The sequence below is a fragment of the Phyllobates terribilis genome, unplaced genomic scaffold (assembly GCF_046119375.1).
Source record: "Phyllobates terribilis strain yellow unplaced genomic scaffold, ASM4611937v1 Scaffold_8__6_contigs__length_399053987, whole genome shotgun sequence".
NCBI classification, from domain to species: Eukaryota; Metazoa; Chordata; class Amphibia; order Anura; family Dendrobatidae; genus Phyllobates; species Phyllobates terribilis.
In genome coordinates, this window is record NW_027362768.1 from 126,560,053 (window position 1) to 126,583,493 (window position 23,441).

The 23,441-nt window shown below is 41.4% G+C and overlaps 1 protein-coding gene across 3 annotated transcripts in view; it reads left to right on the forward strand.

Annotated features, from left to right (window-relative positions):
• The window catches only part of TDRD5 (tudor domain containing 5), a 52,311-nt gene extending 28,870 nt beyond the window's left edge, over positions 1-23,441 (forward strand). For 2 of the 3 annotated variants that reach the window (XM_073642598.1, XM_073642601.1), the window contains 6 exons: positions 437-512; positions 591-791; positions 19,550-19,690; positions 21,574-21,741; positions 21,828-22,005; positions 23,159-23,441. In XM_073642598.1, the coding sequence (XP_073498699.1) occupies positions 437-512; positions 591-791; positions 19,550-19,690; positions 21,574-21,741; positions 21,828-22,005; positions 23,159-23,361 (967 nt within the window). In that variant the 3' untranslated portion in view covers positions 23,362-23,441. The remainder of the gene's footprint in view (positions 1-436; positions 513-590; positions 792-19,549; positions 19,691-21,573; positions 21,742-21,827; positions 22,006-23,158) is intronic. The other variant, XM_073642600.1, reaches the window with a different exon arrangement.

The window sequence follows — 23,441 nt, forward strand, 5'->3', positions numbered from 1 at the left end:
GCTGGGAGCGATCCCTCAGCTCTGCTTTTGACAGGAGGAAAATGGCAGCGGAGTTGAGGGATCTGTCCTCTGCTTTCTGCCTGGCGCTTCCTTCCTGACGCAGACGCGCGCAGCTTGATGATGTCACCAAGCAGCACGCGCCTGTGTGTCAGAGAGAAAGTTACCGGTGACGGGGATGCTGCAGGGGAGCGGACTGAGAGGTAAATTGTTGTTTTTTTTTTGTTTTTGTTTTTTACTGATACGCTGGAGAGAGCAATGATGGGGATGGGGGTGCTGGGAGAGAGCAATGATGGGAGTGCTGGGACATACAAGATACTAGTACTTCATGAGTTTTTCCTTAGCACTGATGTTAGTTGTCATCCTGTAGTGTGCTGCATTATTTCCTTTTCTCATTTTATTGCTCCTGTGTTGTCTCTTTATTTCTTTAATGTACCAGAGCCTGCTACATGAGATTACCAGCCCAGGCCGTGCCATGTACATTGCCTTACTTGAAGCCTGTAGCGGTAAATAATGTAATAAATAATTTTGCAGACATTATTCAAGCTTTAGCTTTGTTTTTGACCATTAAAAAGAATTACTTTTTCTTATAGGCTCAGTGGTCAATTGAAGCAATTAAGAGTTTCCAGACGCAGTGTGCACGTGGCCCGCTGGTCGGTGTGGTAGTTCAGTATGCATTTGATCAGTTGTGCCTGCTCCTTTGTGATACCTCAACTGATGAGGACATTTACCTACACCAAGTTTTGATAGATAAAGGACTTGCGAGCCCAACGCTAGAGCCTGTGTTTTACAAGGCAAGTGAGAGTCAGGTTACCTGTAAGTAAATATATCTTTCTTTTGTATTCTTCTTCTCTACTATAATGGTTATAATGGTTCAGTGTATAAAATGTTGTTACTTACACAATCCTGTGAGTCAGTATGTGGGTACATCAGGCAGCTTGGTGCCCTGGCATCCAGTCATCTTGTTCTTTCCCATTTTACGGCAGTAATGGATGAACTTGCAGAAACTCATAAATTGAATATTAACCCCTTTACAGCCCATGACGTATTAATACGCGTCAGTGCACTGGGTTTTAAGAGCCTGACCCGTATAAGTACGTCATCGCGATCGCGTGCGCACACAGGCTGTGCGGGCGCGATCGCCGCCGGGTGTCCGCTGATTGTCACAGCTGACACCCGGTATTATGTGCAGGGAGCGGTCCCGCACCGCTCCCGGCACATTAACCCCCGCAATGCTGCGATCGAAGTCGATCGCAGCATTGCGGTGGTAATCGGTATACTCACCTCCTCTTCCGGCCTTCAGCGCTGTCTGCCGCGGCTTCCTGGGTGTTGCCATGACGACCCGATGTCGTCATAACATCTGGGTCATCAGGCAGCAAGAACATTGTTTGGTCATGCGCAGTGCATGACCACACAATGTTCTCACTGTGCTGCTCTGACTGCCTGCATAGCACAGGGATGGTGCTCCATCCCTATGCTGTGCAGGCGCTCAGAATAAAAAAAGTTAAAGTCCCAGAGTGGGACAAAGTAAAAAAGTGTAAAAACTCTCAAAGTGGAAAAAAAAAAAAAAAAATTGTAAAAATATTTAAAAAAAAAAAGAAAAAAAATAATCCACCAAAAATAAAAATATAATGTACCCATCAATAAATATTATGAAAAAAAAGCAAACAAACAATAAAAGTACACATATTTGGTATCGCCGCGTCCGGAACGACCTGACCTATAAAACTGTCCCACTAGTTAACCCCTTCAGTGAACACGGTAAAAAAATAAATACAAAACAAAGCAAAAAACAATGCTTTATCATCATACCGCCACACAAAAAATGGAATAAGACGCGATCAAAAAGACGAATATAAATAAAAATGTTACCGCTGAAAACGCCTTGTCCCGTAAAAAACAAGCCACCATACAGCTCCATCATCCGAAAAATCAAAAAGTTATAGCTCTCAGAATAAAGCAATGCAAAAAATTATTTTTTTCTATAAAATAGCTTTTATTGTGTAAAAGCGCCAAAACATAGAAAAACAATATAAATGTGGTACCGTTGTAAACGTACTGACCCAAAGAATAAAGCTACCTTATCAATTTTACCACACGCGGAACAGAATAATAAAAAAAAAAAAAATTCCTGAATTGTTGGTTTTTGTTTATTCTGCCTCCCAAAAATCGGAATAGAAAGCGATCAAAAATGTCACGTGCCTGAAAATGGCACCAATAACAACGTCAACTCATCCCACAAAAAACAAGCCATCACATAACTCTGTCTGCCAAAATATGGAAAAATTATAGCTCTCAAAATATGGCGACGCAAAAACTAGATTTTACAAAAAATGCGTCTAGTGTGTGACTGCTGTCAATCATAAAAACCCCATATGATTCTGGTATCTCTGTAATCACACCGACCCGAAGAATAAGGTCGTCTAATCACTTAATACCACACAAGGAACGGCGTAAAAAATAAACTCTCGGGTTAGGGTTGTGCTGGGGTTGGGGTTGGGATTTTTTTCAAAAGTAAGAAAAAAAGATGACGATATGGCGACTAGTGTTGAGCGCAAGTGCTCGCTACTTGAGTTTGCATCGGGTGCTCTGGTATGCATTGAGTATCGTGGGTATTTGAGTGACGTGCTCGAGTCTTCGCCCCATATGCTTCGCGGTCAAAAAAACTTTGCGGGGATTGCCTGCCATGCACGAGCGATCCCTGCATGGTTTTTTTTGGGTGTCTAATAACCGTGAATCATGCGGGGCAGGGACTCGAGCATGTCACTCGAGCACTTTCAGTACATGGTGCATACCTGAGTACTCGATGCAAACTCAAGTAGCGAGCACTTGCGCTCAAGACTAATGACAACTTATTCAATATGATGACCTAATGTTATCAAATTCTCTGTCGTGCCTCTGGGTTCAAAATGTTCACTATACCCCTTGATAAAATCCTTGAGGGGTCTAGTTTCCAAAATGGGGTCACTTGTGGGGGGGTTTCCACTGTTTAGGCACACAGGGGCTCTCCAAACGCGACATGGTGTCCGCTAACAAATTGAATGGAAAATCGGCTCAAATTGTTAGCGGACACCATGTTGCATTTGGAGAGCCCCTGTGTGTCTAAACATTGGAGCTCCCCCACAAGTGACCCCATTTTGGAAACTAGGCCCCCCAAGGCACCTATCTAGATGCATAGTGAGCACTTGGAACCCCCAGGTGCTTCACAAATTGATTCGTAAAAATGAAAAAGTGGAAAAAAAATACTTTTTCATTTTTACGGATTAATTTGTGAAGCACCTGGGGGTTCTAAATGCTCACCACCCATCTAGATAAGTTTCCAGGGGGGTCTAGTTTCCAAAATGGGGTCACTTGTGGGGGGTTTCCACTGTTTAGGCACATCAGGGGCTCTCCAAACGCAACATGGCGTCCGCTAATTATTCAAGCAAATTTTACAATTGAAAATTCAAATGGCGCTCCTTCCCTTCCGAGCCCTGCCGTGTTCCAAAACAGTGTGGGATATCTGCCTGCCCAGGGGAAATTACACAACAAATTTTGGGGTCCATTTTTTCCTGTTATCCCTGCGAAAATAAAAAAAATTGGGTCTAAAGTAACATTTTTGTGAAAAAAGTTAAATGTTCATATTTTTCTTCCACGTTCCAAAAATTCCTGTGAAGCACCTACCTAAAGGGTTAATAAAGTTCTTGAATGTGGTTTTGAGCACCTTGAGGGGTGCAGTTTTTAGAATGGTGTCACTTTTGGGTATTTTCTGTCATAAAGACCTCTCAAAGTGACTTCAAATGTGATGTGGTCCCTAGAAAAATGTTTTTGTAAATTTTGTTGGAAAAATGAGAAATCGCTGGTCAACTTTTAACCCTTATAGCTCCATAACAAAAAAAAATTTTGGTTCCAAAATTGTGCTGATGTAAAGTAAACATGTGGGAAATGTTATTTATTAACTATTTTTTGTGACATATCTCTCTGATTTAAGGGCATAAAAATTCGCCAAATTTCCGTTTTTTCACAAATAAACGCAAGTGATATTGAAGAAATTTTACCACAATCATGAAGTACAATATGTCACGAAAAAACAGTCTCAGAATCAGGGGGATCCGTTGAAGCGTTCCAGAATAATTACCTCATAAAGTGACACTGGTCAGAATTGTAAAAATTGGCCTGGTCATTAAAGTGCAAACCACCTTGGGTTGTAAAGGGGTTAAAAGTATTCTCTGAGAAATTTTAATAAAATACATTCAAATATTACAAATAACTTTTTTTAGCAAACAGGTAAGCTTTTGTATAGTGCACTGTCAGGATTTTAAATATCTCAGCTGCCATCTGTAATGTATGGCACACTGAGTACAACCCCTGGCTAAAATTATGGAATCACCGGGCTCGGAGGATGTTCATTCAGTTGTTTAATGTTGTTGAAAAAAAGCTGCTCACTGACATGGCACAAAACTAAAGTAATTTCAAATGGCAACTATAGGGCTTTAAGAAACATGAAAAAAATGTGGTACTCAGTAAGGGTAATTTTTTTTCCTGTTTTGGAGACATATTTCTTTAAGTTTCCGGTCTTGACGCTTTGATGTCTTCCTTGGTCTACCAGTATATTTGCCTTTAACAACCTTCCTATGTTGTTTGTATTTGGTCCAGATTTTAGTCACAGCTGACTGTGAACAACCAACATCTTTTGCAACATTACGTGATGATTTACCTTCTTTTAAGAGTTTGATAATCCTCTCCTTTGTTTCAATTGACATCTCTCTTGTAGGAGACATGATTCATGTCAGTCCACTTGGTGCAAAAGCTCTCCAAGGTGTGATCACTCCTTTTTATATGCAGACTAACGAGCAGATCTAATTTGATGCAGGTGTTAGTTTTGGAAATGAAGATTTACAGGGTGATTCCATAATTTTTTCCTCAGAATTGAGTGATTCCATAATTTTTTCCCTCTACTTGGTCTGAAAAAAAATACCCTTACTGAGTACCACATTTTTTTTTCTTGATTTCTTTGTGTTTCTTAAAGCCATAAAGTTGCCATTTGAAAATGAATTTAGTTTTGTGCCATGTCTGTGATCTGCTTTTTATCAACAACATTAAACAACTGAATGAACATCCTCCGAGCCCGGTGATTCCATAATTTTTGCCAGGGGTTGTAGTAGGGCCTGGAGGCACTATTGGTCCCAGACGTAGGTGCCGAGCAGTGGTATGGCTATTCTGCAATATGGCTATTCTGCGGTTTGGGGTGTCACAGTTTTCCTACTTGGTTCCTGGCGTTTCAGACCCGTTACCAAGGTACATTTGGAGGATTTAGACATAGGAAGAAGGCAGACCAGACCTTTGTATGAACAGATCAAACGGTTTACTGGATCACCGATCAGGTTTTCACAGCTTCACCATTTAGGCGCAACACTGGATCTCCTTACAGGTCCAGGCTGGATGGCAACAGAACTGATAGAAGAAGAATTTTTGGTACCGTATAATCTTTCTTGGAGCCTTCATTGGACACAGGAAACCATGGGTGTATGTGGCTGTTGGTAAGAGGCTGACACTGGGCAAAAAAAGAGCTAGCTCCTCATCAGCAGTGTACACACACCGACTGGCACAAAGCTCGTCAGTTTTAGTAAAAAAGCAGTAGGAGAAGCAATAACAAGAACTATATACAGGCCCAACCAAGGCACTCAGGCCCAATATAGGCACAAATTAACAGAGAATGCTTTGTTCCCCAATGAAGGCTCCAAGAAAGATTGTACGGTAAACACCAAAAATCCTTTATCGCTTCACTAGGGGACACAGGAAACAAGGGGATGTCCTACAGCAGTCCCCAGGGCAGGAACAGAAAAAAATGCACTTAAATCAGGTCGGGCGACTAGCAACCGCCGCTTGCAGCACCTTCTTATTCAGATCAGCATCAGCCGAGGCGGAGGTATGTACCCTATAGAATCTTGCAAATGTATGACAGGAAGACCAGGTAGCAGCCTTACAAATTTTGGGTTGCAGAAGCCTTGTGTCGAATGGCCCAGGAGGCCCCCACCGCACAGGTGGAGTGAGCCCTCACTTCCGGAGGGGGTGGTCTATCCTTGATATGACAAGTCTCCAGTATAGCCAAGCGGATCCAACTGGCGATAGTAGACTTGGAGGCAGGGTGTCCCTTCCAGTGACCCTCAGGAATGACTAACAAGGAATCCGAAAGTCTGAAGGATGCTGTTCTTGAGAGGTAGAGACAGTGCCCTGACTTGGTCCAGTTTGTGGAGAGACTTTTCCAGAGGATGAACAGGGGATGGGCAGAAAGAAGCAAGGACCATATCCTCTTTGATATGGAATGGGGATACCACCGAAAGAAGGAAGGCACTGGACGAAGGACCACCTTGTCCTGGTGGAAGACGAGGAAGAGGGAGCGGCAAGAGAGCTGCTAACTCTGAGACCCATCTGATGGAACTAATCACAACCAAAAAGGCAACCTTCCAGGAGAGAAGAGAAGATGAGATGTCCTGAATTGGTTTGAAGGGGGATCCCTGAAGAAAGCGCAGAACTAGGTTAAGGTCCTACGGGTCCACAGGAGGACGATATGGAATTGCTAGATGAGCAACTCCTTGAAGGAAGGTCTTGACCTGGGAGAGAGATTTTGCATGGTGCCCCAGATCGATGTTGATTGACAGTCATTTTGTATTTCTTCCATTTTCTTACTATTGCACCAACAGTTGTATCCTTCTCACCCAGCGTCTTACTTATGGTTTTGTAGCCCATTCCAGCTTTGTGCATGTCTATGATCTTGTCCCTGACATCCTTAAAAAGCTCTTTGGTCTTGCCCATGTTGTAGAGGTTAGTCTGACTGATTAATTGAGTCTTTGGACAGGAGTCTTTTATACAGGTGACTATGTAAGACAGTTGTCTTTTAATGCAGGTAATGAATTGATTAGGAGCGTCTAACTGGTCTGTAGGAGCCAGAACTCATATTGGTTTGTAGGGGATCAAATACTTATTTCTCACTGCAAAATGCAAATTTATCTAATTTATACAATGTGATTTTCTTGATTTTTGATTTTTTTTTTGGGGGGGGGGTTATTCTATCTCTCAATGTTAACCCCTTAAGGACCGGAGCATTTTCCGTGTTTGCTTTTTCGGTTTTTGCTCCCCTTGTTCCCAGAGCCATAGCGTTTTTAGTTTTTGGTCAATATGGCCATGTGAGGGCTTATTTTTTGCTGGACGAGTTGTACTTTTCAACGCCATTACTAGTTTTACCATATCGTGTACGGGAAAACGGGAAAAAAATTTCAAGCGCCGTGAAATTGCAAAAAAAAAGTGCAATACCACAGATGTGTTTTTTTTTTTGTTTTTTTTTAAACCACGTTCACTGAATGCTAAAACTGACCAGTCACCATTATTCTCCAGGTCATTACGAGTTCGTAGACACCAAACATGTACAGGTTCTTTTTTATTTAAGTGGTGAAAAAAAAATCCAAAATTTGGTTAAAAAAACAAACATGGCGTCTCCTTTTTTTGTTATCTGGGGCCGGGTGAGGGCTTATTTTTTGCACACCGAGCTGAAGTTTTTATTGATGCTATTTTGGGGTAGATCCGATGTTTTGATCGCTCGTTATTGCATTTTATTGCAATTTTGTGGCCACCAAAAAACGTAATTCTGGCGTTTAGAATTTTTTTTCTCGTTATGCCGTTTACCGATCGGATAAATTTTTTTTTATATATATTAATAGATCGGGCGATTCTGAACGCGGCGATACCAAATATGTGTATGTGGGTTTTTTTTTTTTTATTATTTTGAATGGGGCGAAAGGGGGGTGATTTAAACTTTTATATATATTTTTTTTATATATATATATTTTTTAAAACATTTTTTTTTCACTTTTTGCTTGCTTCTATAGTCTCCATAGGAGACTAGAAGCAGCACTCATTTGATCGGCTCTGCTGTATATAGGGGACAAGCAGATCCCCCTGCATGCAGCAGAAATAGTCCTGTGCTATGACCGCCGACCACTAGGTGGCGCTCATAGCGACCAGCTCATGACAACCACTGGTGTCTGCTGCAGACCCAGGGTTGTCATGACCACCCATCGGCGACCCGCTTTCATGTGACGGGGTCGCCGAAGGGCAGGGCTTAGGACGCGCTTCCCGGAAGCGCGAGTTAAATGCCGCTGTCGGAGATTGACAGCGGCATTTAACATGTTAACAGCCGCGGGTGGATCGCGATTCCAACCGCGGCTTTTGCGGGCACATGTCAGCTGTAAGAATCAGCTGACATGTGCTCGGTTCAGTGCGGGCTCAGCGCCGGAGCCCTCACTGAACCGGGGTTTATGGCACAAGGCGTACTAATACTCCCTATGTCATAAAGGGGTTAAAATTAACCTACCCCTAAAATTATAGACTGTTCATGTCTTTGTCAGTTGGCAAACTTACAAAAACAGCAAGGGATCAAATACTTATTTCCTTCACTGTACATTAGAAAGCTGGCAGGGTGCCTACCTGATATGAATCAGTACAAGAACACACAAAGTGAAAGAGAAAGTAACCAGTAAATACCTGGATGTGAATCAGGAATACATAAAACCACAATATAAAATGCAAAAGCCATGGTGACAAAAAGCCAAACAAGGCCAGAAAGGAAGAGTGACTAGAGCAATGTGTCAACAGTGACATTTAGCTGAAAAAAAAGATTTTCTAAATAAGATTAAAGTGACAGTGCATAACAAAGTGCAAATAGTGTGGAAACACATACTGATGTGATGTGTGTTTGTATGTGACAAAGAGTCCTAACATGATAGATAAAAAGGTGTCTAAAATGTGGCACTGCAACATAACATATAATAAATAGTGAAGAATAAAAACCTGTAAAGCATAAATGTGAATACCGTGTGCAATAGCCATTCAAACATGAAACATCATAATGCATAAATTACATTAATGGAATTATTGATAAAGTAAAAAATGAAAAATAATAAAAAATAAATACATGATAAAAAAAGATGAAAGATGTAAGGGGTCAACAGCGAGGCCACAAGTGAAAACATGGCGATCCCCCAAGCACATCACAAAACGAAGAAATAGGGGAAGCATCATAGTGGTCCTACGGAAGGATTTGTACCATGGTCCAAAGGTCACTCACAGTTATCAAGAATGTAAAAAGAGTAACAGGTGACATGCATATAAAGATACCAAAAAGTGAGAAGTTAAAAACAATAAAAACAAAGACACAAATATAATTTACAAGAAAGGGACAAAACTCAAGACCTCATTCAGGCCTTTGGGGCGAAGGCAGTCTATTCTCATGATCTGTTTCGCCTCTAATTGGGCAAGGGTTTTCTTCCAATCACATCCTTGTTTGTCCATCAAGACCATGTATCTTCAGAAGGCTGGTATCACACCCATGTGCAGCCTTACAATGTCTCGGGATAGGCTTGAGTTGAGCATCCTCAAGTGATTCCCGGGCATTCCTAATATCCCGTACCTGTTCAAGAACTCGGAGTTGGTGATGAGACCAACATAGATTAGCCCACATGGGCTACTCGCATAATAAATCACCCCTTCCGTGCCACAAGATATATGCTGTGCGATTTTAAATTCTTTTTGCCATCACTGGATAGAAAAGAAAAACATCTTTCAAAATTTGCACATGCCGCACAATCCCTGCACGGGAAGAAACACCATCTTGTGCCCTTGGCACCAAATGCCCTTTCTGGGCCTGGGTCTCTATGATAGCTGTGGACTAGCAAGTCACGCAGATTCTTGGCCCTCCTAAAGGTGATTGAGGGAACCAGTGGTATATTTCAGCAATGTGGGGTCTTGTTTCAGAATGGGCCAATTTTTACTCAAGGCATTCCTAACAGACAAGGAGTTGTCCTTAAAGGTAGAGATGACTCTCACCTGTTGCTCTTGTGGAAGTAGACTCCTTTTTTGTAATATCTTCCCTAAAAGATACCTTTCTCCAACCATTCCTGATTATCCGTCTGGAGTAGCCATGATCTTAAAATCTTTTTGAAGGTCACTCACCTGTAGCTGAAATGAGACGTCATGTCGTGGATGGGCTGAGGAGGAATGCAGCAGAGCATTCACTGCCGTGGTTTTCCTATGCATGTCGCTTTGTAGAAGGCCATCATCCCCTCTGAAGATCCGTATGTCAAGGAAGTCAATGCTTGTCCTGCTGTATTTACAAGTCAATTTGATTGTGAAGACCCCGGGGTCTTCCGTGGGCGTAATACTACTCAGACAACACAGGGTGTGGGTAAAACAGTGTGGCAATACTTTATTGAACCACAAAGCAGACAATAAACAGATGGAACAGTCCCAGCAAATACCCAAGATGGTACAACATTACAGTCTCACCCTTCCGCTCCACACGCCTTGTATAGAACAGCTGCAATTTTGGGACTTCCGAGGGTCAACTACCTCAACCAGTGGCCCCCCGCTTCTGGCGGGCCCCCACAAAGAGAATGTAGCGGCCAGCTTGGGAAGCTAGCAGTCTATCGAGGTACAAGGCCAGGAGACCTGAAGGTTCCACCCTGGCCTCCGAGAGTTTCCCTGGGGCCAGATGACCGGCTCGTCCCAATCTGGCTTCTCCGAATGTCTCCATTGGTTGCAGGCGACCGGATGGTCCCTCCTGGCAACCCCAAACAACATATCCATGGGGCCAGGTGACTTCACCGTCCCAACCTGGTCTCCCCAAACGTATCCATGGGCTCTCTGATGGTCAGTGGAGCAGATATGTATCATTCCAGTCAGGGCTATATTCCTCTAGGCTAGAATCCATGTAGAATCCAAATCTGTGTCTGTTTGGGTTAGGGCTGTGGAGTCGGTGTCCATCTTGGTGGAGTCGGTATAAAATTGACAGACTCCAACTCCTAAAATATATAATAAATTGTGTACAGTAATTCAATGCAGTTTGTGAGGAATATTTTTTCATAAGAATTTGGGAAAGTTATGAAATGTCGTGGAGTCTGTGTCATGGAAATTGAGGAGTCAGTCGGAGGTTTGGCTTACCGCAACTCCACAGCCCTGGTTTGGGTAAGGCCATACTACCAAGCTGATGGTGTAAAGAGAGTCTAAGTGTCCTCTTGCTTGATTCTCTGTTTTTAAGTCTCGCTGCTACAGAAGCACATGTCCCTTAAAATAGTTACAGTTGTCCTTCAAGTACACATTCACAGATAAGGGGTTAGTAAGGGCATTACTCACAGGGCTAATCTATTTACATAGTTGGTATAGTAGGGGGCTCTTTAAGTCGACATCATTGTTTCAGAATCAAAGAGGAGACCACAATCAGGGTTATGCAAATACTGGTCTGACCCTCCCCAGGCACAGAAATACACATACAGTTATATGAAAAAGTTTGGGCACCCCTATTAATCTTAAGCTTAATGTTTTTTTAAAAATTGGTGTTTTTGCAACAGCTATTTCAGTTTGATATATGTAATAACTGTTGGACACAGTAATGTTTCTGCCTTGAAATGAGGTTTATTGTACTAACAGAAAATGTGCAATCTGCATTCAAACAAAATTTGACAGGTGCATAAGTATGGGCACCTCACCAGAAAAGTGACATTAATATTTAGTTGATCCTCCTTTTGCAAAAATAACAGCCTCTAGTCGCTTCCTGTAGCTTTTAATGAGATCCTGGATGAAGGTATTTTTGACCATTCCTCTTTACAAAACAATTCCAGTTCAGTTAAGTTTGATGGTCGCTGAGCATGGACAGCCCTCTTCAAATGATCCCACAGATGTTCAATGATATTCAGGTCTGGGGACTGGGATGGCCATTCCAGAACCTTGTAATTGTTCCTCTGCATGAATGCCTGAGTAGATTTGGAGCGGTGTTTTGGATCATTGTCTTGCTGAAAGATCCATCCCCTGCGTAACTTCAACTTTATCACTGATTCTTGAACATTATTGTCAAGAATCTGCTGATACTGAGTGGAATCCATGCGTCCCTCAACTTTAACAAGATTCCCGGTGCCGGCATTGGCCACACAGCCCCAAAGCATGATGGAACCTCCACCAAATTTTACTGTGGGTAGCAAGTGTTTTTCTTGGAATGCTGTGTTTTTTTGCCGCCATGCATAACGCCTTTTTGTATGACCAAACAACTCAATCTTGGTTTCATCAGTCCACAGGACCTTCTTCCAAAAAGAAATTGGCTTCTCCAAATGTGCTTTTGCATACCTCAGCCTACTCTGTTTGTGGCGTGCTTGCAGAAACGGCTTCTTTCGCATCACTCTCCCATACAGCTTCTCCTTGTGCAAAGTGCGTTGTATAGTTGACCGATGCACAGTGACACCATCTGCAGCAAGTTGATGCTGCAGCTCTCTGGAGGTAGCCTGAGGATTGTCCTTGACTGATCTCACCATTCTTCTCCACTGCCTTTCTGATGTTTTTCTTGGCCTGCCACTTCTGGCCTTAACAAGAACTGTCCCTGTGTTCTTCCATTTCCTTACTATGTTCCTCACAGTGGAAACTGACAGGTTAAATCTCTGAGACAGCTTTTTGTATCCTTCCCCTGAACAACTATGTTGAATAATCTTTGTTTTTAGATCATTTGACAGTTGTTTTGAGGAGCCCATGATGCCACTCTTCAGAGGAGATTCAAACAGGAGAACAACTTGCAAGTGGCCACTTTAAGTAGCTTTTCTCATGATTGCATACACCTGGCTATGAAGTTCAAAGCTCAATGAGGTTACAAAACCAAAAAAGTGCTTTAGTACGTCAGTAAAAAGTAGGTAGGAGTATTTAAAACAAGAAAATGATAAGGGTGCCCATACTTATGCACCTGTCAAATTTTGTTTGAATGCAGATTGCACATTTTCTGTTAGTACAATAAACCTAATTTCAAGGCAGAAACATTACTGTGTCCAACAGTTATTACATATATCAAACTGAAATAGCTGTTGCAAAAACACAGATTTTTAAAAAACATTAAGCTTAAGATTAATAGGGGTGCCCAAACTTTTTCATATAACTGTACATTCACAAGTCAACATAAAGGTAATAGTGTATTTCTTTTGGATTAACAAACCAAAACGTCTGGCTGATTTTAAGATTATAAACTGTATCGTCACATTGATGTTACTATTATTGTTGTTCAGTCTCTTAACAAAGGCAAGGAGATCCTGTTCTGTCTTTTGCCAAATGGCAAGGACATCATCATCAGTATACCAGTTCCACAGTAATATCTGAGAGATTTGGAGGATGGGATCGGTAAGGAAGATCTGTCTCTACCATAGCCCCAGGAACAGACATGCATAGGACGGCGAAAAGGCTGCCCCCATGGCTGTACCCTGGAGCTGCAGGTAGAGTGTCTCCTTAAATATGAAGAGGTCATGCAAAAGAACAAACTCAAATAGCGACATCAACAGTCGAATAAACCCATCTTCCATATTGGTCATTGTAAGGAAAGAGTTAACCGCTTCTAAACGATCGGGATTTCTTATCGAGGTGTAGAGCGACTCTACATGAAATGTTGCCAACCACATGTCATCATCAAGATGGATATTGGCAGTCTTGTTCAAAACCTCTCCTGTGTCCCTAAGGTATGAGGGGAGTGTTTCCACAATTGGCTTAAGATGATAGTCAAGAAATCTACCTACCATCTCACATCGTCCTCCATTCCTGGAGACGATCGGACACCCTGGTGGAGCCGTCATGCTTTTATGCACCTTGGGGAGAAGGTAAAAGCAAGGTGTTCGTGGATGCTCGGGGATAATGCCTTCTTTGTCCTTTGGTATTAAGCCCTCTTGAAAGGCTTCCTCCCAGATGTCCCGTAGCTCACCCTGAAATGTATAGATGGGATTAAATGAGTCTTTTGTAGCAGTCATTATTTCTCAATTGACGATAGACTTCTTTTACATACGTGCCCGTTGGCCACACCATTACGTTTCCGCCCTTATCCGCTGGTTTGATGACAATCCCTTTAAGTTGCTGGAGTCTGTGCTCAATGGACATGTTGTTGTCCTTTTTTATGTTTCTTGGAATCTTTTTAAACGCCTCTGTGACCAACTTTACAAAGAGTTTCACTTCTGGAAAGCGGTTTAAAGGGGGAAAGCGTTTGGGTTTTGGTACCATAAACTTACCTCCCAAAGGTTTTGGTTCTGTTTCCTCTCAATTCCTCCAAGATGGCTATCGCCTCCCACTCTCTTTCAGTCCAATAAGTATCCGTACGGGTTTTATCGTAAAGTGTTTTCAGGATGAGTTTCCTCGCAAACAAATGCAAATCCTATATTGCTGTAAACAGATCAAAGGGAGAGGAAGGAGAGAAGGTAAGACCCAAGCCCAATACCTCAACCTGTGTTTTGGTCAATAGAATCTGTGATAGATAGATCACCTGGAGTTTGTTGATGTCAGAGTATCAGGGGTCCTTTTAGAAGGAGCATTCTTTTTGGTGTAGTTACCCCCTTTGCGTTTGCCCCGAGTGGAAGAAAGAGCGTTGATGGTCATGAGAATCTGTCCTATCTTCCATTGATGAGAGAGAAGAAATTAAAGATGACTGTTGAGAAAGTTCTAACTTCTGCCATCTGTTGACTGAATTGCTCTTGTTGTCCTGTAAATCCGAGAGAATTTTTAGCTTTACTCTCCTGCACTTTTTTTTCCAACGTTTGGGATTTGTTTTTTCAAATTGGTTTTGAAGGACTCCATCCCTGTTGATGGTAAGATGTCAGTGAGTTTATTTTGCATGATCTCTATCTCACTCTCCATAGTCTCCAAGCTCTTTTTATTCAACCCAATTAGGAGTTCAATTAGGGATTTGGAGCAGGTGTTGCATGCCTCCTCCGATCTTGAACAGAAGAGCATGTCCTCAACTGGAAAAGAGAGGAGTATCCTTACTCGTAGGCCTCTGGGGATCATGTTCTTAGCAAGATAATTCTCAAGCGAGGCTTTATTCCACTAGACTTGCATTCGCTTTTTAAGTAAGAATTTTAAAGAATTTTTAACTTCTAGTGATGAACCACTTTCTTGTACTCCGCTAGGTATCGCTTCACTCTTAAAAATAGTATCCACATGTGCCAACCAGGATTGATCCTGTGCCTTAAAATCTATTACCAAAACAAGTGCTGAAATACAACACAAAAGTAATAAATAAACAAAAACAAGGAAGTCTGTCTATCTACTGGTGCATCTCCCTAAATTAGAATATCATCAAAAAGTTAATTTATTTCCATTCTTTAATACAAAAAGTGAAACTCATATACAGTAAGTACAGAAATTATTCAGACCCCTTTAAATTTTTCACTCTGTTTCATTGCAGCCATTTGGTAAATTCTAAAAAGTTCATGTTTTTGACATTAATGTACACTCTGCACCCCATCTTGACTGAAAAAAACAAATGTAGAAATTTTTGAAAATTTATTAAAAAAGAAAAACTGAAATCTCACATGGTCATAAGTATTCAGACCCTTTGCTCAGTATTGAGTAGAAGCACCCTTTTGAGCTAGTACAGCCATGAGTCTTCTTGGAAATGATGCAACAAGTTTTTCACACCTGGATTTGGGGATCCTCTGCCATTCTTCCTTGTAGATCCTCTCCAGTTCCGTCAGGTTGGATGGTGAACGGTGATGGACAGCCATTTTCAGGTCTCTCCAGAGATGCTCAATTGGATTTAGGTCAGGGCTCTGGCTGGGCCAGTCAAGAATGGTCACAGAGTTGCTTGAAGCCACTCCTTTGTTATTTTAGCTGTGTGCTTAGGGTCATTGTCTTGTTGGAAGGTGAACCTTCAGCCAAGTCTGAGGTCCAGAGCACTCTGGAAGAGGTTTTCATCCAGGATATCTCTGTACTTGGCCGCAGTCATGTTTCCTTCAATTGCAACCAGTCGTTCTGCCACTGCAGCTGAAGCACACCCCCATAGCATGATGCTGCCACCACCATGTTTCACTGTTGGGATTGTATTGGGCAGGTGATGAGCAATGCCTGGTTTTCTCCACACATACCGCTTAGAATTATCACCAAAAAGTTCTATCTTCGTCTCTTCAGACAAGAGAATCTTATTTCTCATAGTCTGGGAGTCCTTCATGTGTTTTTGAGCAAACTCTATGCGGGCTTTCATATGTCTTACACTGAGAAGAGGCTTCCGTCAGGCCACTCTGCCATAAAGGCCTGAATGGTGGAGGGCTGCAGTGATAGTTGACTTTGTGGAGCTTTCTCCCATCTCCCTACTGCATCTCTGGAGCTCAGCCACAGTGATCTTGGGGTTCTTCTTTACCTCTCTCACCAAGGCTCTTCTCCCACGATTGCTCAGTTTGGCTGGACGGTTAGGTCTAGGAAGACTTCTGGTGGTCCCAAACTTCTTCCATTTAAGGATTATGGAGGCCACTGTGCTCTTAGGAACCTTGAGTAACGCGGAAATTCTTTTGTAACATTGGCCAGATCTGTGCCTTGCCACAATTCTGTCTCTGAGCTCCTTGGGCAGTTCCTTTTGAGCTCTTGATTCTCAATTGGTCTGACATGCACTGTGAGCTGTGAGGTCTTATATAGACAGGTGTGTGCCTTTCCAAATCAAGTCCTATCAGTTTAATTAAACACAGCTGGACTCCAATGAAGGAGTAGAACCATCTCAAGGAGGATCACAAGGAAATGGACAGCATGTGATTTAATTATGAGTGTCTGAGCAAAGGGTCTGAATACTTATGACCATGTGATATTTCAGTTTTTCTTTAATGAATTTTCAAAAATGTCTGCATTTCTGTTTTTTTTCAGTCAAGATGGGGTGCAGAGTGCACTTTGAGAAAAAAAATAACTTTTTTGAATTTACCAAATGGCTGCAATGAAAGAAGCTGTTATAAAGTATTCTAATTTACTGAGATAATGAGTTTTGTGCTTTCATTGGCTGTAAGCCATAATCATCAACATTAACAGAAATAAACACTTGAAATAGATCACTCTGTTTCTAATGACTCTATATAATGAGTTTCACTTTTTGTATTGAAGAACTGAAATAAATTAACTTTTTGATGATATTCTAATTTAGTGAGATGCACCTGTATGCTCTTCCAAAATATGAACAAAACCAGAAGAAATAGGAAAATAGAGCAATGGGCTCTGTAGCTTTAGGTCTTTCGGATTATACCCTCAGTCTCTTGCACTACCTACTTTAGTGGGCAGGATGCTGAGTGCCACGCACCAGTGTCCAGACCTATTTGGTTCTGTATTTAGATTTTCTACATAAGGCAGGAATGTGCCTTTTATATTTTTTTTGTTGTTCGCTCTTGGTTGTCAGGGCTCTGATAAGACTGGCAAGGTTCTCAATCCTAACAGCCCTTGTACCCGACTACTCACCTCTAGTCGGGTTGACTCTCTAACTGCCAACTACCTCTGGTCACCATAGTGACCGGACTATAGAGGATGTTGATCAGACATCCTCCAATACAGTTTCTTACCGACCCTTATCCCACCGCTTTCTGGTCTGCAGTGGTATTGCAGAGCAACAATTTACATTTAATCTGACCAAATGACAATGTGCGATACATCAAAGCATGAATTATTCCGTAGGCTCCTATGCATAATGTTTGGAATGGTCCCTTCTGGTCATTACACATCTAATCAGTTTCTCAGGTGTCCCAGCTGAGACGTAGTAGGATGGGTTGCGTAAAGACATTTACTCAAGACAGACATCGGGTGAAAGTAGCGTCCTGTCGGGCATCGTGAGATGGGAGAAAGTTCCACAAAGTCAACTATCACTGCAGCCCTCCACCAGTCGAGCCTTTATGGCAGAGTGGCCTGACGGAAGCCTCTCCTCAGTGCAAGACATATGAAAGCCCGCATAGAGTTTGCTCAAAAACACATGAAGCACTCCCAGACTATGAGAAATAAGATTCTCTGGTCTGATGAGATGAAGATAGAACTTTTTGGTGATAATTCTAAGCGCCCCTGAAAGAAGCGTGGCGTAATGGCGTCGTCGGGGTGCTGTACTTAGGGCCACTAGGAAATTTCCTCTCCCTTGCTATAAGTAATTGATTCATTTGGCTTCCTCTCTGTAATCTGTCTCTCTCTAACCACATGATATAAATTGCACGGCAGAGATACTAAGGTTACACTCTGTTATTTGCTGCTGAGCACTCGCACTTTATATACCCACTGTGGGTGTTATTATTTATTTTCCTATGAAATAGCAGCCCATATTTTCTGATGAGATTACTATTAGTCATTTATATAATTACTAACATTCAGCAATTGAGTGAACCCTTATTCATATGGCGCTGTGTAGCTGGCAGTACATTGCCCTGCTTAATTTTAACTTCCTTTTTCCCTTTTATTTCTATGTTTAAAAATGATTTAATAAAACATAGTGATTTTATGCATACTTTTGTCTGAGACTCCATTTTACGCATTAAGTACAGTGTGTAGTGGGTTTTGTGTTGGATAAGCTGCTGTATCTACGAATGTATTGCTGAAGACTTATTTTGGCTGAATGGGTTGTAGTTTTGAATCACACCATCCATTTTACCATACAATGTACTGAAAAACGGGAAAAACAAAATCCCAACGGAGTTGAAATGGTGAAAAAAGAATCTGAAATGCCAGCATTGTTTTTTGGGGGGTTTATTTTTATTGCATTCATTGTTGAATTAAAATGACCCGGAAACATGATTCTCCAGGTCAGTATGATTATGGTAATACCAAACTTAGGCTATGTGCACGCAGCTGATACCAGGCTAAACATGGCACTATTCTACTTACAGTAATACTTATAAACTGTGGGTGAATCTGCTATCTGTTGACATCTTATAATATACAGTGCCATGAGCCTGTACCATGTATGTTTTATGATATACTATACTAACCTAGCTGTGTTGTGGTGCCATCTATTGGTCATTTTGCTGTATTTCACCTCTGTTCGTAGCTTTTCCTACTTTTAATGTATTTAAATAAAATTTGATAATTTTTTAACTCAGGTTTGTTGTGCGCTTTTTTTCTATATGCTTTTATGTGCACGCAGCATTGAGTTCTCCCCGGCAAAGTGGCTTTAGGAAAACACAGTGGTGGTCGTCTTGCAATATATTGTGTAATTGTGGTTATCCTGTGAAGCTCAGCCTTCAATTCAGCTTCACAGGAGGACTAAGATGGCATCTACAGGGGGCTTCAGTAAACCCCCAAGCTCCTGAGGTGGCCCGCCAGCTCCCTGCAACTATGTCACAGAGGGCTGATAGGAACGTACTGGCAATTTTGCCATTTCAGTGATTGACAGCAGCATCTAACTGGTAAACCACAGCAATTGGAGCTCAGCTCTAGCTTGTGCTTTCCAGTGCTGCTGTGAGCTTGCCAGTTCCGCACGGGTGCTTGCCAGTGCTGCAGTCTCTTTTTGCTCTGTTAACCTGCAAGCTGTCCTCACAGTGGCTGTGATTTCTACTATAGCGTTGGCTCATATAAGTAAATGGGATAGCTCTGCAGCAGCCAAAGGCCTTTTCATTTCTAATCGGCATTTATCCTATTGTTTTAAAACGAAAACATAAAAAGTACAATATATAGATTGAAGGAAGCTGGAAATCATCAGCGGCAGTACAGTTTTATATCAAAATGATAACTATTACATTCCATGAATGATGAATTAGGACCTGAGATATTATTTCTTACTTTACAGATGCGTAATCCATTTGTGCACTACCTAAACCAGTCTTCCGATCAACCACAAGAAATATCCCAAGAAACTTCAGAGCAGAGTGGAAGCAGCAGAGCAGATCTTCTCCAGATCCCCCCTCAAGAGCCTGTATTACAGACTAGCGTATGTGTCACATAAGACAATTAGATGATGTTCGTGTTTTTTGTGTTTTATTTATGCCATATTTTTCACCCCTACATTTTGGATGTACAGTACAATGCTTGGTGACCGCTTTCATATTTGATTATTTTTGGGTTATTATTATTACGATATTTCTTATTTAACCTATCAATTCATGAATATTAAAGGAAACCAATAATGAAGTTTTCTGCATGCGTCTTTTGTAAGCCGGAATAGTTAAAGTGGACAAATCTGTCAAATTAACAGGAATTCAGAGGTCAAGAAGCTTCATTTTATTCACAAGTTTCCAAAAAGCAATAAAATGTGAACTATTACAATCCTAAGATCACAAGGACCTTATATTTTCAGTGATGTCTACCGCTATTCCTGACCATCATAAAACCACTGATCCTGGGAGGCAAAGCACGGTCTGTATAGGATCTGTATGGAAAAGCTAATGGGGATTAACATGCAGAAACACATGCTTGTCGGGTCCCAGCAGTGCCTCCATGTGTTATTGTGGTGGTCTTCCTCCACTCGCAGGGAAACACTGATAACCCCAAACAACACCAAAAAGAGAGGGTGACTGAAACAAGAGGAAGAGAATTGTTACAGTAGTAGTGAACTAGTTTGACTGAAACGCGTGCAGTTGCCTCTCCATGTAAATGGCGCCAAAATGAGTCTGTAATATGTGACTTGACTTTACAGGAAGATATTTTCCTGGAGCCCTAACAAACAGTCTAATTTATCCTGGAAAAGGCAAATTATAAAATGCTCTTCTGATTTGTAGGCACGATGCAATGTCATGGTTGAGGTATGACGTTGCGCCAGGCCTACAAATTAGAAGTGGCAGTATGGATTCCGGCAGCTAGGAGGCCGTTCGCAAGGCCAACGTCCAGCTGCTGAGGCCATCACATACTAATGTGGCACTGGAAATGGGCCAGTGCTGCGAATATCTCTGCTGTATATGTGTGATTATATGTGTATGCATGTAAAATGTACATGTGTGATATATCATCCTTACCTATCTGCTGTGTAAGCACCATAGTCACCATCTTCCCGGAGAACATTTGGTAGAAAGATTAACAACTTGAGGAAGAGTTTTCTTATGATCAGCATAACTACTGTTCAAAAAAAAGAGAGAGGCTGAACCGTTAAGTATTAGAGCAGAAATCTTCCAATTTCTCCTGTGTTTTGTAATATGTCTGATGAAGCATATTCTTGTATTTCTTCATGAAATAATCTTTTTGAAGCATCTTTTCTTAGAACTGTCTGTTGTGACGTTCCTCCGTTATTCCTCCTGTACATATATGAATAAATTGACAACTGAGTGGAGTTTGCGGTTGTCTGATACTCTCCAATCCGTGCTAACAGGGATAGAATATATAGAGCTACTGTCTGGCCCTCTCATTGTTTTTGTAGATCTTTACAGTGCAATGGTTAAAAAGAAGTGGGTAACAGGTTGTGTGTTCCAAATATTAAAGGGGTTGTTCAGACTTTGCACAGAAACTGCAGCAAATTGCTGCATTGTGATAGGGTGTGGTTGCTGCACGCATTGTGGTGATTCCTTAATATTGCCATTGCAAGCGGGCCGTCATGTGACTGCATATATGCAAATTCCATACTTGTGGTCAACGCGCCGAGTAGCCTCATCCGGCTTCTCTTAACTCACTTCTACTCAGAGAAGCCAAACGCATCTAGTCAGCACATTACTGCAAGCCCGCAAATCGCATTCATGCAGTCACTTGACTGTCCGCTCTCATCGGTGACTGACGCAGTTCGGCAGTCCACAATCACTTGGTGTCTGCAGACTTTTGTCCCAAGCCTAGACAACCCCTTTAAGTAAGATGTCATGGTAATAGATATCCCTTTATATATACATACAGGTAAGCGAAGAGGTTGAACCTGATTTACCCTACCTAGAAGCCTTTCCTATCGGTAAAGATCTTTGGGATGAAAAGTGGTCTCTCTCTGGGAGCACGGCATCTCTCAATGATGCCTTAAAACCACATTTACAGATCGTAAGTAATCAGGAGGAGAACCCCAAGCTAGAGGTTAGTATCCACAAATGTGGTGATCTATGGGCATGTGAGGGGATCTGAACTGTGCGCTGAACTATGTTTGTTTTTGTTTTTAATAGGAAAAAAATGAGTTAAAAAAAATAAGTGATGAAGATCCTCTGTCTCGAGAAATGGAGGAATTTTATATCTCTCTAATTGAGTCTAGAAACATATTAGAGAAGTCTCCAAATCTTCAGTCTCCACCAAGACCACGTGAAGAGTTTAAGAAGACCGTCCAGCCTGCTGAAAATCTTCATGGTAAAAAGCTGATGACTAGGAGACTTTAAAGGGGTATTCCCATCTCCAAGATCATATTCCAATATGTAGTAGGTATAATAATAATAATATTAGCAAATACCTCCAATTAGAAATGTAGTATAGTTTTTCTGATTCGCTATGTCTCTTTCCTCATGTGCAGGCATTGCAGGATCTTAGGTATCCATGGTTATGACCACTGATATAGTGACCGTTTGTTTGTTAGTGGTCATAACCATGGATACCTAAGATCCTGCAATGCCTGCACATGAGGAAAGTGACATAGCAAATCAGAAAAACTATACTACATTTCTAATTGGAGGTATTTGCTAATATTATTATTACACCTACTATATATTGGGATAGTATCTTGGAGATGGGAATACCCCTTTAATGCCTTTATGTTTATTCATATCGCCATTTTTTTTTTTTACTGTAAGTTTGAATGCTCATTTCAAGTAGGATTCACCATATAAGGCAACAATATAATTTTATTCTCTCCGGAACCAGCAGCCCTTGTGTGCATACTGTGTGCTACTGCATGGGTTATTGTCAAAAACATACAAAATAGCAGAATAATTGTTTTTAATTTTACTTTTTAAGTAGATGGAAGTCTATAAACCCTATTTCCAAAACCCTAGAGTAACGTCAATAGGAATTGATAAAGGTGTGAAATGCATACACCTTGTGGAAAAAGAAGATGGCCCAACTCTCAGGAATCCATTCTTATATTGCCATCATTAAACACTTATAACGGTGTAAATAGCCAGTAATCGGCAGCACATTTATTCAGGGTGAAGTCTGTTTTTATACATCAGCAGTAGTTTACAAGACTAAATACAGATTGCAATGTTAAAGAAATGGCATGTATCCGTAAAAATTGGATGCTATACTGTGGTTCGACATGGAATCCGTTTTTTATTTTTCGCATCCATAGACCTGAATGGGCAAGTCTCATCCAACCTACAGAAGAAACTAGTGCATGCTGACATAAGGGCTTGTTTTTTGTGGGACGAGTTGTAGTTTTAGTGTGCTCACCTGACTCTGGCTTTCTATTTTCTGATGTTAGGAAGGTATATGACTTTTGACAAATAATGTTGAATTGTAGGACAACCCCTTCAAAGTATTGCTTTTTTAATTTTTTTTTCTCCTGCAGACTACTCTTGGCCTACCACCTCAGAAAAAGGAAAACTGGAAAATAACAGTCCGAATAATGAATCCTCATGTATCAATCAAACGGCAAGAGCAAGTAACCCACTTATAGGGTTTCAGATACCTAGAGGATCAGCCACATTAGCCCTTGGCCCTGCAGCACGATTAGCCGCCACTCCTGGAAGTCTCTTACACTGGGTTACTTAGCCAGGAAAAGTGTCATGGTTAATTTACAGTGGGAGTAAATGCATCGTTTTCTTACTGTAATGTTCCCAGTTTATATGGTA